Here is a 14,833-nt window from a genome sequence, read left to right on the forward strand (position 1 = left end):
AATATCTATTAGCTCTTTGATTTAATTAAAAAAAAAAAGTAAAATTAATGCTGGATGAGGAATGTTACATCAAGTATATAATTTTTTTTCATTTTCAAAATCAAAATTAAAATATGACCTATTAATCCAAAATGATGAGAAATATAATTAAGGTTTGATGAGGCCACGTCAGCCAAATGTGAGGTGAGACTGTATGTACAGAATGGCACACCAACCCTACAACTCCAAACCCACGTGTCGACCAACAGTGAAAATATCCTAACTCCCCACTTGAAGCAACTAGCCCTCCTCCACCTTTTGGGCCCACCATCAAAATCGAAAGCACTAGATACCTTCACTCACAACCCTGACCCACACCCAATCTATCCTCAATCGCACACGTCATCACACACACCAAAACCAACGCGTGAGCGTGATATACCCCAATCCAACAACTCATGGTCTCTTCACCGCTCTATGAACTGAACCTTTAAACCCACACACAGTATAAAAGCCGAAAGCTGTTGTTTCTTTTTGTTCTCTTTGGCGGCTCCCAAGAATTTCGAAGCTTTTGCTCTCACAGAAACCCTAATTCTCTCGCAGACACATATATTTTTTATATATATATATTTTTTGTTTTTTATTTAATATTTGAAATAATTTCGAACTGAGCTTGTTGAGAACGATAATGGAGGGTCCGATAGGGCAAAAGCACAAGCAGCTAGAGTTCGCTTTGGCCTCAGTCTCTGAGCTTTCTTCGTCTTCCTCAGCAGCTCAGTCTAAGCCAGTGGTTGCTCGGTTCTCGGCCGATTCTGGAGTCGCGGAGCTTCGATTTCAGCAGGAATCTGAATCAATTGCTGCTATCAATGTTGATCTCCAAACCGCGAAGGTTAGCTTTAGCTTCTTTTTTTTTTCTTCTTCTTTTTGAGGGTTTACTTTTTTGGTTGTTCGTTCGGTTGCCGAGAAGGCGGAGGAAAAGAAGGGAGTGGAAAAGAAAATAGATTAAACTTTTTGAGCATTATTATTATTATAATATTATTATTTTCTTGTTGCGGAGACCGAGCTAACTAAGTTCAAGCATTGGGTTAGACAATGTGGGTTTTGATGTGTTTTAAGATTCAAATTCCGTCTTTTTCTCTTTTCCTACATTTTCTCAGTGAGCAAATGGAGTCTATGTGTGTACATTCTTATTTGTTGTTTTTTAAATCAATAAAGTTGATGTGAAATGTGTGAAACTTACAGCTTCAAAGAGTACAATATGATTGGTTTTTTTTTTTTTTTTTAAATGTTTTCAGCTATTCAAATTGGGCCCTGTTCAATCAGTTTGCATATCTGAAGGTTCTGATTCCAGTAAGGAGGTATGGAAGATTATTTTAAGGTTGTAATTGTTTCACACACGCACACACACATGTATTCATTTATAATATATAATAGAAATGCCTGTGTGAAGATAAGTATCTTAACTTTATTTGGGATTTTCCTTGGAAAATTGCAACATAACCAGTAGATTTCTGCTGTATGTTACTTTTTAAAATAGAAAAATGCGACACACTCGATCTCACACACTCTGAAGTGCACATTTCTTGATGTGACAGTTAAAATCACCATTAGATTTTAGATGGATCACTATTGGATTTTAAACCCAATGGTGAATTTCACTTCCCTATCACGGAGTGTGCACTTGAGAATATAGGGTTGGGAGTGTGTAGCATTTCTCTTTAAAATAGTCAAATCGATGTTTATGTTATACTTGTAATGTAAGATTGTTGAAGTGCTGTGAATGTTAAATTACTTTTAAAGCAGACATCATATTCAAGGGGAGTCAGCATTCAATTTAGAAACGAGGAGGAGAGTGGGGCCTTCCATTGCACATTTGAGCAAAGGAAAAAGGAAGTTCTTCAAGGTACTGCACCCCCCAACCGCCCCCCCCCCCCCCCCCGGTTTGAAATAAATGAATAAATAATTGACTAGATAAACTATAAGTAAAGCTAAAGGAGTTGAAAAACTAAATTTGTTGTTATAATTCTAGTTATTTCTTGTTAGTTTTGTTGAAGTTTGCGTGCAGAATGCTTATTATATATGTATGAGATAGGGCAAAACAAAATGCATCTATGTTATAACATAAGTTATATGCAGTAACTTGATTCATATATTTTATGTGTTACAATTTGCTTTCCTAGCCACATAAGGAACTCGTTCCATCTGTAGGTGGGGAGGACTTCAGCCTTCAACATTTAGTGAGGGCTAACAACATTTGGAGAAGCATGTTTGAAAAAAGGAATTTAATCGTGAATATTCTTAAAATAGCTAATTTTAGGAGAAATGGGTGTAATCAGGTTGGATATATTGATGTGATTTACTAAATTCTGGTTGTGCATTTGATGCCTTGATCAAAGTAAAGTTGTGACCTTGATGGTTGTGTGAGAGACAGAAATGTGTTATTGAGTGTCTGCAATCTCCCAGGTCATATCTAACGATGTCAGAAGGAATTACAAAATCAATGACTATACTTATTCTGGCTATAGGAATTAAAAAATCAATGACTATACTTATTCTGGCTATACTTTTGTCAGAGTTCTGCTTGCTTTCTGAAGTTGTTTGCTATATACCTATTTCCTTATTGATACTTGGATTTTTTTTTTTTTTTTTTTTTTTTTCAGGAGAACAATTACAATTACCAAATGGAACAGTTTCAGATACTAGAACCAAGTTTGATGATAAAATAGAGCCATCTTCTTCTAAAATGTACTTCCATTATTATGGGCAACTTTTGCATCAGCAAAATATGTTACAGGATTATGTGAGAACAGGTTATATCACCAAGCTATGATCTTATGTTATGTTCTCTTTTGAATTTCTAGCTGAGAAAGTTCTTTATGCCTCGAACTCATTATACATTGAGATAGTTGAGATAATTTACCTGTACTTGAATTGAATGTGTCAGAAAAAGCTTGCATGGTGGATGTTTCAATGATATATATTATTCATCATTGTCTCAGGAACCTATTTTGCTGCTGTTATTGAGAACCGTTCAGATTTTATTGGTCGTGTAGTAGTTGATGTTGGTGCTGGTAGTGGTATTTTATCATTATTTGCTGCTCAGGTAACCTAGCTTTTTGGCCAATTAAGTTTATCCTACCATGTATGATGATGTATGGGTCCTTGTCTCTTGTGTGTGGATGCATGTTTGCAGTGTAATTTCTTTTTCTTTTGGTTGATCTTCTATCTCTTTCTTTCCTCAACAAAGGCTGGTGCAAAGCATGTTTATGCTGTGGAAGCATCTGAAATGGCAGAATATGCACGAAAGCTTATTTCTGGGAACCCATTACTGAGTCAACGGATTACAGTAAGATTTTTTGTCTTGTCACTTCTAAACTTTCTGCCAGTGTCATTATTGGTCAGTTATCTCACTGGATTCGTGGCACCATGTTTTTCTAAAATATAGGTGGTCAAAGGTAAAGTAGAGGAAGTTGAACTGCCTGAGAAAGCTGATATCATGATCTCGGAGCCAATGGGTAAGCTTATAAAAGAATTTTATTTACAACAGAATCAGCCTAAAATGTTCGAACTTTATCGCTTAGAGTTTGCTTGTCTGATTTAGAATTTTCGCTTGTATGCTTGCAGGAACGTTGTTGGTTAATGAAAGAATGTTGGAGTCCTATGTGATTGCAAGAGATCGGTTTCTTCTCCCAAATGGGAAAATGTTTCCTTCAGTTGGAAGGTAAATCTGACCTTGAAATGCCTTCTCTCCCTCTGTCGTCTGGGTGTCTTAATTGCTGCAAGAGTTATCATGACTGCTAAAGTGGTCTTTGTTTTCCTCAAGTTAGCAAAATGACTTCTTAATTCAGAAATAATAGAGTGAATATGCAGTCTGTGCGTTAAGTTTTATCTGGTTTATATTAATCTGTATGTTTTTTTTAATTGCTTTGTATTTATTCAATGATGAAATTGCACTGACATCTATTATTGATGGAGTCATTCCGACATTCTATGGATCCTCTTAGAAGGTTTCTCAATGTAATCCTTGATTATGAAATGTGAACTTTGTAATTATATCAGCACCATCTAGCGTAACTCTCATAAACTGGTTCACGTCTCCTTAATATTTTCTTGTTTTTGTTATTAAATCCAATGAATGTCTGGGCTATTTTGTAATTATGTTGTTGGTTTATGTGAAGCTAGGATCATGTCTTCTTAGTGTTTCATGAATTGAAAGTTGATTTACAATTTGTTACATCTGTTACTTTTTGGTTCTCATAATTTTAAGTTGATTACTCGTGTAGGATACACATGGCACCTTTCAGTGATGAATATTTGTTTATTGAAATTGCAAATAAGGTGCGTATTTAATAGTGATTTCTCCAGAGTATTTTTTATAATTATTATTACTATGTGTACTTCAAGCATGCTATGATTAATTACTCATAATTGGTAGCTATAATATATAAAGGAGATTTAGGCCTTGTTTGGCTAAGTTCTGGAAGTTGTTTTCGCTTTTCAAATGCTTCACTTTTCTCAAATATCATTTAACCAAACAGGTTTTCACATGCCCCCACCACTTAACACATTTTTCAAAATAATTAACGACTTTTTTTTTTTTTTTTTTTTTTTTTTTTTTTTTTTTTCTACAAAACAAAACAAAAAACACTTGTCAAAAAATAACGAAACACGTGTACATTTCTTTCACCGCAGCCTAACCCATGATGTTGGTCGCTGAATTGTCTATTGGCCCCGCAGTGGCCGTCAAGACCGTCTAGCAGCTGTGCGGTGGCCGCTAGGAGATCATAACCGTGGTGGCTTGCACCAGGCAGCCTCCAAAGTGGAGTCTAATTCCAATTTTATTTTTCTTTTTCCTTTTATTTTGTGGAAACACTTCATTTTTTGTTTTTTAGAGGAAAAAAAAAAAAAAACTCAATTTTACCAAATGAACAAATTTTCTTTTGTGGACTTCACATACAACAATTTGTCTCAATGTGGACTGCGTGAAATTGATTCTCAGTTTTTTTCTTTTTCAGAACTTTTCAAAGCCCAAATCTCAAAACTTTTTATCTTTTCCGGAATATAAGTACTTGCCAATTGTGTATTACACTTGCATTCCCTTTTTTTAACGCTTTTTCTAAGCATTATTTCTTATCACCATAACAAAAAAAGGGTTGGCATACTAGTCTAAGGCGATGAAGGTACTTATTCAATGCACCTCAAATTATACTCATTTTGGTGAAACATGCAAAAATAGAATGATGTTCTCTTTCCTGTCAAGCATGAAAAAGAAAAAAAGATTACAAAAATAAAAGTGGGTCTTGCTTGGGTTGGGCAGCTTGTGGAAATAAGTCCACCCCACCCCACCCCCGAAAAAAAGAAAGAAAAAAGAAGCAAATTCCTACCCCTTACCTAATCGTCAGGATAAAATAGTGATGATCCTGACTTCTTATTGCTGATAGATATTTGATAGCAGCTCTTGTATGCATGGTATTGCTATTGTAGTCAAGTTTTCATTTTTGTCCATTTTCATCAATTATCAGATTAGATTGTTATTTATCTCTTCTGATTCTTACTATCATTCTTCACTTGAGAAAATCTTATGTATTACTCTCTTTTTTTCTTGAACAGGCCCTCTTTTGGCAGCAACAGAATTATTATGGTGTTGATTTGACATCCTTGTATGGATCGGCTTTCCAGGGATACTTTTCTCAGGTTCAATCTAAAAGTTCTATTTCCCATTTTGCTTGGCTGTAACAAACTTTGTCTGTCTTTAAACATATGGAACTACATTCTGGTTGATCTTATGTACCATTATACAATATATATACCATCATTAGCATGTGTAGAAGTAGAATTTTGGCACCTAAAGGTTCTTGTATCTGTACTTGTTCACTTTTTGGCGCATAAAGCATAGTTTTCTGTAGGTGACTATTTTGGATATTTTTGTATTGAGACCTCATCTCTATTTTCCGAACTGTTCATTAAACTGCTGGCTTGTTTCTTCATTCTATGGGATCTTACAAAATATGGGGGCTCCAAATAAATTTTCTTATATGCTTTGTGAGTAATAATCAATATGTACGAATGTTGGGGGTGTGTTTGGGTATTAATATGCACGTTTCTGGTATTTCATTTTTTGTTGTGATGGTAATATTCCATTATGATGTTGTAATAACTATTTACTGCAATTTGGTGATGTTTTTGTATTTGATGGCTTCTGTTTTACTCTTCACACAGCCCGTGGTGGATGCTTTTGATCCCAGATTATTGGTGGCTCCTCCAATTTTTCATGTGATAGACTTTATGAAAAGCAAGGTATGAGTTAAATTGTTAGAGAGGATCTTGCGCTTTTTGTTAGATATACATCTCATTTTGCATATAGAATACTCCTTCATACTCTTTGTAATACAATTGCCTTTCCTAAGAAGAAACTGTCATAAGTATAATTTTAATTTTTTGCATGAAATTTATTTTCAGCCAGACTAGTGTGTAATTTGGTGTGCCTAGCTTATTGAGTTCTGTATTTCAAAGAAGGGTTTCAAAGCATTTAGAAATGTTTCCTATTTTTGACAATGCAAGGCATAACATAGAGAGATGATCTATTTTTGATGAATAACATCATCTTACATTGTACTTAGGGCTGTAATCGAACCAAGCCAAGCCGAGCTTGGCCTGTTCGAACTCGGCTCATTGAAAATTTGTATGACCCTGTTCGAACTGGCAGGAATTTTTAAAACATGAGCCGAGTTCGAACTTGTTTTATTTTTCTAAGCAAATCTTGTGTTGTTGAACAAATCAATAACCAATGTTTTGCTCAAATTCTAAGCAAATCTTAGCCTAAAACAAGCATATAATACACGCATCCAGCAAATTCCTCTCAAAACAACTAATCTTCTTCCTTTTCAGTTAACTAAAGCAAATTTCATTTTGAAAGCAATAAAAACCTGTACTTTCAAAACGTCATCCAACAAGTTCTTAATATTATAGAAAGGACCCAAGAAATAACAAAAAAACAAAGCATAATCTTATCGTGAAGAGCCTCAGGGTTGTGCCTGACATGGCAGTAAAGGTCATGGCGTATGGCAACATGCACTAGCTGATGAACTCGAGCCGTTGGTGGTCCTACCACCACTTGGCATAGGAGGAGTGGGCCAGGGCATCTTCTAAGAGCGGCCTACACGAGTGAATGGCGTGGTTGCTGAGGTGCAAGCCCTAACTCCACTTCGCCTTTCACTTGCCAGTTGCCATCCTCAAGATCAAGAAGAAGCTTGAGTATAAAACAATCACTTCTAGCTTTCTTTTCTTTTTTTCACCAAGCAACAAGCACTTCCAAGTTCCAGCAGATTGTTGACAGACAGAGTGGTTGAGAGAAACAAGAGTAGAAGAGACTATGGCCTATGGTTGTACGAGGAAGTTCACCAAATCCAATAACATTAAATGCGAGTCTCGGCCTGTGTGAAATGCTCACGCATCTCAAGCTTTCTCTAGAACTTTCTCTGTGTTTTGCCGCTTCGTTATGCTCCATTAGAAACCCGAAAGAAATCTCTGCCCACTCTTCAATAGCTTTCCTTCACAACGGTTGGATTAGTAAGCAAGGGTTGGAAATACTTGGGATCCAACCAAATAATTCAAAAATTATGTAACATATATTTTTAATATATTAAAATCCCAAACAAAGATATAAATTATAATATTAATATATACTTATACTGATAATATATATATATATATATATATATATATATATAGCCTAAAATTTGTTCTAGCTTTAAATGAAATGATTGCAGCCGAGTTTATTTATCCGTGCCAAACCCAAATCTGTTCGCGAGTTTATTCATTTACAGCCCTAATTGTACTACTCAATTTCCGTTTGTTGTAATTGTATCTTCTTTGTTTGATTGAATTTCTTAATGCGTCAAAATAGTTGATTGCTTTTGATGCGTATTGGTAAATCAGCATACAAGTAGTTAGACCATTCTCTTAATTTCTTCCTACAGGAAGAGGATTTATATGAAATTGATATTCCATTGAGATTTATCTCCTCGGTGGGTGCTAGAGTGCATGGCTTGGCTTGCTGGTTTGATGTACTGTTCAATGGGAGGTAATCTATTGATTTTGATCAATAATATCTGCATTTGGACAGGACTGCATCCTTCCAAAATTTTCTTTACCGTGCGAAAATGTGGGTTCTATCTGTTTAACGTTTTAGGTTTTTTTTTTTTTTTGGGGCTCAAACTACTGCTTTGATCTACAGCACTGTACAAAGGTGGCTTACCACTGCCCCTGGTGCACCAACAACGCACTGGTACCAATTACGTTGCGTTCTCTCGCAGCCAATTTATGTCATGGCAGGACAAGAAATTACTGGCCGGCTCCACATGATTGCGCACAATGCTCAGAGTTATACGATCTATCTGACATTGTCAAGTTGGTTTCTATCTTCTCTCTTGTTTTTGTGTCTCTGATTTGTTTATTTGGTTTTCTAACAAGTTCAACTTCACCAGCTAAAATGTGGGGGCCTGGTGCTGAACAAGAAGGAATACTTCAGACATCATCATGCAAACTTGATCTCAAGGAGCCCTACTACAGAATGTCTCAACCACAAGCCTATACATTAACCCAAGATCAGCAACAACATCAGCTAATAAGCACGCAGGTATTGACTAACCCTGTCATGGCATTTCTATCCTTCTGATATATGATGCTAGTCAGGAGCCTAAGAGCGGAGAACTTTCTACCTGAGGCAGTGATTGAGGAATTCTTTGACCCTATTTAGTTTATTCCGATCCACATCTCTATTTTTACCATCTTATTAGACCAATGTGTCCACTCCAATGTTTGTTTACTAGTTTGAGAATGTACTTATCAAAAAAATGAAAACAAAAAATTATATTGAGAATCTATAATAAGAAATGAAGCAGTTTAATTGAGAAGGTTAGTTGGAAAATTGGCAGTTTCCGTTCTTCCGTCTATTTTGTTGTGAGGAAAGGAAGAGGTGGGCACAACAAGCTAATTCACCCTCATTCTGGGGCAAAGTATCATAATGTGAAGAGAATTTGTTTTAGTGGTAAGTTAGACATGCATTGTGTGGGTCTTGAACCTACAACCTCACATTCCTTCCAACCTGTTGTTACAACTAGAGGAAGTGCTGTTTTAGCTAGAGCTCACTGCATTGTTGGCGACCATTCAATCTGGCCACAGGTCTATGTGTAGAATTTTCCCCTTGATTTCCCTGCACCCATTAGTCTCACTACAAATGCTGAGGATATTCAAAGGTCTTTTGTACAGCAGTGTTTTGCATCAAGGAAAAAAAAATAAAAGAGAATAAATTAATATAATCCCTGTCAATAGTTTTGGCCTGTTGAGGTATTGTTGTCTGTTGAGTCCAACATTTTCGTGCTTTAAAATTCTCTTCTATTCTATGTATATTCCTGTTGGCATTGAAATTTTAGCAAATTTCAAAATAAGTTTTTAGCTCGACACCTGGAGTGCATGGAGCAAAATCTGTTAAGAGCACTTTTTCTTGCATTTGTTTGTGTGATTGATGCTGGTTTCGTTCTTGTCTTGTTTTTATTGTTGACAGGATATACCAATTCAATCTCAAGATTTAGAAGAAGCTGAGTTAATGCAGCAACCATCACCAAATTCAGACGCTCAGCTCAATTCAATAATGGGAAATGTTTAAAATTTAGAGGTGCCCGACCAACATTTCTAACATGGGCACCTGTTTGTAACATAAACCTCTTTCCCTAGCTAGCAGTGCAAGGGATATAGGGGCACGTCCAAGTTTACTTATAAGCCCCTCCCCCCACAACCTCCTGCATTTGTTTTAGGTCTGATTGTAAATTTTGGTGACATGTTTCAACTATTTATTATTTGAGTGGTTGTGCAGCAGATCCTGTACAATTCATCATGATAAAACCTTACAGGTAGTAAAATACTGTTTGGTGCTAAATCTGAGCTCTGTATATTAATTACCATGAGGTCCTGATTGGGCCTAGCTTAAGGTATTCTACTATCTGCTACATCGCAAGGACAAAAAAATGTGAATCTAGTGGTGGAACTAGCGGCCGTTATAATGGGCTTTGTCTAGTCAAACGCCCTTGTAAGTTAAATCTTCGGGAGAATAACATTTCTGCAATGACACAGTGGTTGGTGGCGACATATCTTAACAGCTGAATTAACAGGTGGTATGTTTTAAGTGGCTTATGATATCGTGTAAAGAATTGTGTAAAGAATGTTTACATGGTCATAGTGGTAGCAATCTGGTTGCAATTATGCATGCACCAAATGTGCGCGCTTGTTGACAATATATTCCATAGAATGCCCCCTAAATTCCATAGAGAAATGCTTCTGTGTTCTCAAGACCCTCTCTTCTAAGTGAATCTCGATTTGTTTTTTTTTTTTTCCAAAAAAAAAAAAAAAATTAAGATGAGAGACGGTGGAGAGAATGCATAGAGGTGTTTCTCAATTCCATATATTTTACAAAAATTTCTTACAAATTTTATACAACTTAGCGGCTAAAAGTATTGTACAAAAAAAATGTGCTTCTCATATACTCGTGATGCACCACTTTTAGATATTAGGTTGATGAAATTTTTAGGACTCAATTTGTAAGAAATTTATATACATTCATGGACAAGGAGAAATATAGAAGGAACAAATTATAGATATTATTCATCTATTGCTCATAACTCGTAATTTTATTACCATCAGCTACAAATAATTGTATATGCATGAAGGATTTGTACGCATAGGAGTCAAGTGTACATGAATAATAGGGAAAAATATAATATTAGTCATTGCGGTTTACCTGATTTATAATTAACTTAATGTGATATTAAAATGAACTTAAAGGTCACTAAGGTATGTCAAAAATACAATTTGGTCCTTACAGTCAAATTTCGTCAACTAGTTTAATAGATTCCGTTAGTATGACACTGACTTAAATTGGACAAATATCACAATTTTATTCGTTTTAACGTTTCTTGCAATCAGAATTTGTTAAGTCAGTGAACACAATTTGACTCTAAAGACTAAATTATTTTTTTCGCATACCTCATGAATATTTGAATTCATTTTGATACATTATATAGTAAATTGCAAATCAGGTAAACTATAAAGATTGATTTTGCATTTTTTTCCCTTAATAATAAGGAAAAACACATACTAAAAAAAGGTATTTTAACCCTATTTTTAAAAGGATGTTTTATTCATTAAATGACTTAAAAAGAAAGAGCACTCTAAATATGAGTGGGATCCTCCTCTCAACAATCTTTCATATTTTTTTTCTTCTGTATTTTCTCATCTCATCTATAAAAAGAAAAAGCTTCATTAGATATAGAAAAAAATAGTTAGTTAAAGGTGTCTTAAGAAACTAATAGATAGATTACAAGCAACAGAAACGCTCAAAAGAACATATGTGTTATTGGGATATGTATTAAATTAGCAAATCTAAATGTTATCTACCTAAACACCATCTTTTTAATAAGTAAACTAGGTAAGATTTGGTTCAAATTAATAGCATATGTTGACCACTTCAATTTCTCTTTTTAACTTTATCCTCTTAAACGTATAGTTTTCACCACTATATATATATATATTGTGCGTGGAAGGGAGCATTTAAAAGTCAAACTGTTGATAAAAAAGTAAGAAATAAAGAAAGAAGATGATGTCATCCGGTAGAAATGTAACGTTGCTATTGATAATCATGTGGGTTATGTTTATGAGTGGATCATTTAAGAGTGGCGTTGAAGGCAACATATTCCAATACTACAGAGTGGTCTTGACAATAAGAAATGATATGGCGGCTACTCTTACGGCTGCCTGTCATTCATCAGACGACAACATCGGTACCCACATTCTCTCAACAAACCAGACGTTCAGTTTCAGCTTTAGACCCAATTTTTCAGGGTCTACAAAATTCAGATGTGATTTTTCGTGGGTATCCGACAATCAACCTGTTATTCATAACGATTTTTTGATTTACAAGTTTAATCGGGACGATGGCAGTTGCCATGCTGATTGCGTTTGGGAGATTAATCCAGAGGGTGCAACTCAATATGCTCCCAAAGACTCAAAGATATTCCCTACATTCTATGGTTGGTGATTACAAGCAGCCTAAGCGAAGCACCTCTTCATCACCTACCTTCCTTAATATGTTAATTATTGTTATTTATGCATTGTTGTGAGTCCCATATTGAGAAAGTATGAAGAAAAAAAGTGCCTATTATGTGAATATTGAAATAAAGCTAATTATTGTTGTGTTATGGGTGGTTGTTAAGTACTACATTAAGAAAGTATAAAGAAAAAGAGCACTTAATATATATACATAAGTGAACCCAAGCCTATTAGCTTCGGCTTTTGGTGTCTCTCTCTTGGCCCCAACATGTGTATATATACATATAAAAGAATTGTTTATTTTAGGAAAAATTACACTTTACCCCCCAAAGTTTGGGGCGATTTTCAATTCGACTTCCAATGTTTCAATTTTTGCAATGCACCTCTCAAACTTTCAAATTTTTGCAATTCGACAAATTTTATCTCAAAATTCTCATATTGCCCCTAATTTTTTATTAAAAAAAAAAAAATTGGGGGTATAAAAATGGCCGGATGGCCAAAGCCCCAATTTTTTTTTTTTTTTTATAAAAAATAAAAAATAAAAAATTATGGGCAATATGAAAAGTTTGGGATAAAATTGGTTAAATTGCAAAAATTTGGAAGTTTAGGAAAATGCATTGCAAAAATTGAAACATTGGATGTTGAATCGAAAAATCGCCCCAAACATTGGGGGGTAAAGTGTAATTTTTCCTTTATTTTATTTATCTTCCTTTTGCTTTTAATTGTTTTAATTTTTCTATTGGAGAGATGAACAAGAAGATAATGCTTGTTTTGTATTTCATTTCTTTGTAACAAGAAGGTAATACAACGGTGTTTAGTATAAATACAAGCAGACACCCATTGTTCAAATGGGTTGTTAATTAATCACAAACACGTGTTTATATTAGCATTTAAGAATTAACTTGAATATATACCTCATGTCAAACAAAATTTTATCATAATCATAACCACCGATTGTCATTCATTTTTTCTACTTACCAAAAAAAAAAAAGGGGTTGCATAATTTGTCTGTATTTAGTTTGTTATTATGATAAATATGTATAGATTGCGGGGTAATTACCAAATAAACTAATTAATTTGAAATTGGAGCAATAAAAAATCTTGGAATTCTATGGGATCAGGATGTCATCTTCCAAGCACTCTTCTCAAGTTTCTGATCATTTTCTTTTTGCTGACAATTTGATGATCTTTGCGTAAGCAAATACCTTGTAAGCCAACCAATTTTTTGACTGTCTCAACAAATACTTTGTGCAAAAACTGGATTTTCGCTTGCGGTATTGGAAGCCAGAAAAGACTATACTGGTCGAATCAAATAAATCTAAGGGTAAAGTGAAATTGAAATTGAAATGCTTGAAGCTCTAACATTTGAATTGGCCCAATAAAATCTTGTGTCAGCTAGATCGAAAATTTTGCAGCTCTCCAAATCTCAGCTTGTAACTGCTACATCTGGAATTGGTTGAACACCTACCACATTATAGCAGCGGCTGCAAAGGGTGGGGTGCTCCAGAAAAGAGCCAACTTGGGGTGAAAAATTCCAGCATCTTTCACACTTGGAGCCCTCAGCACGAGACACACCAATCCAAACCTTGCTCTGTCCTTCAATGAGGCACTCTCCACTGAATGGTATGCGTGAAATTAGCTCATTCTATAAAGAGGGAAGAACCTCTGCCTGCAAATTGCCAGGTAAGAAGAACAATATGTTTTTAAGTGGTTCAGGCACCTAAATAAAATCCAATACAATGAAAAGTCATAGCTTCTTGGTGCATGATGTTAGTTTGTTTTTTTTTTTTCCCCAACATCTTGGTCATATAACTAGTACTTGCTCTTCATAGCGTATAGCTCACCAAATATTTAGCTAAATTTTAGTTAAAGAACACTTTTCTTTTTATATATTTTAGCTACTCAATTTCCCAAAGCACCTACATCCAGCTCAATATTTTAGCTACACTTTCACTATTCCATTTAAAACATTCTTTCTTTATCTATTTTTACTACTATTAAAGCGGAGAGAAAATTGTATTGAATACTTTATTAGTTTTTTTTATGCATTGTCGGCTAGCTGGATTTGAGTTTTTTTATTTTTTTATTTTTTTTATTGATATTTTTGGCTGGTCAAAATAACCTTTTTGAGCAACAGATGAATTTCCTAAACATAGCCAAGACAGATTTACTCAAGCCAATTTGTTGAACTAGTATGTTGGTGCTCATTGCACTACATCAGTGTCTTCCCCCGACTAAAAGGAGAAAACGCAATGAACAGCCTTACCTGGATCACTAAATAGAATTGATCAGTTAAGAGTAGATGCAAATACCACAAAGCTCAACATACCTGAGATGTTATCAATATGCGATGCAATGTGTCTACATCATTGTTTGCTGCACACATCTCACACAATCTAGATGCCAGGCTGGTATCGGATGTCTGAAGATAAACCTTTGCTTCTAAACTGGAACCAATCAGTTTCTCACCACGAGCAACCTCTAGGACTTTATTCACCTCATTTCGCAGCTGGTCAAGTAGATTGCAGAAAGATATCACTAGCAGTCCCCCAATTTTTACGAAATTAACTTCTAACATGGCATTTCAAATGGGAGATAATTAAATAAAAGGAAATTGAAAGTTACTCAGCATGACAACTGTGAAATCAAAGGCCAAATAAAAATTTAAATTGTATATAGTAGTTAGAGTGCATGAGGAGTATCTCTCGTATGTGGAAGTACCAAAACACTTCCCAACTTCGCATTGTTAAAC

General features: G+C 35.0%; 1 protein-coding gene across 2 annotated transcripts; it reads left to right on the forward strand.

The window, feature by feature from the left end:
• The first annotated feature begins 489 nt into the window (after positions 1-489).
• On the forward strand, positions 490-9,979 carry LOC132186188 (putative histone-arginine methyltransferase 1.4). Of its 2 annotated transcripts, none has more exons than XM_088513266.1 (15): positions 490-868; positions 1,275-1,337; positions 1,780-1,882; positions 2,640-2,789; positions 2,979-3,082; positions 3,227-3,325; positions 3,425-3,494; positions 3,604-3,700; positions 4,263-4,317; positions 5,590-5,673; positions 6,199-6,276; positions 7,959-8,062; positions 8,216-8,388; positions 8,466-8,617; positions 9,545-9,979. In XM_088513266.1, the coding sequence occupies exons 1-15, from the start codon at positions 668-670 to the stop codon at positions 9,644-9,646; spliced, it is 1,635 nt and encodes a 544-aa protein (XP_088369392.1). In that variant the 5' UTR covers positions 490-667; the 3' UTR covers positions 9,647-9,979. The 2 variants fall into 2 exon arrangements, with proteins under 2 accessions (XP_088369392.1, XP_088369393.1); XM_088513267.1 differs by having other exon boundaries at positions 491-868; positions 1,783-1,882.
• Positions 9,980-14,833: the final 4,854 nt, after the last annotated feature.

The sequence above is a fragment of the Corylus avellana genome, chromosome 2 (genome assembly GCF_965113065.1).
Source record: "Corylus avellana chromosome 2, dhCorAvel1.hap1.2, whole genome shotgun sequence".
Taxonomy (NCBI): domain Eukaryota; kingdom Viridiplantae; phylum Streptophyta; class Magnoliopsida; order Fagales; family Betulaceae; genus Corylus; species Corylus avellana.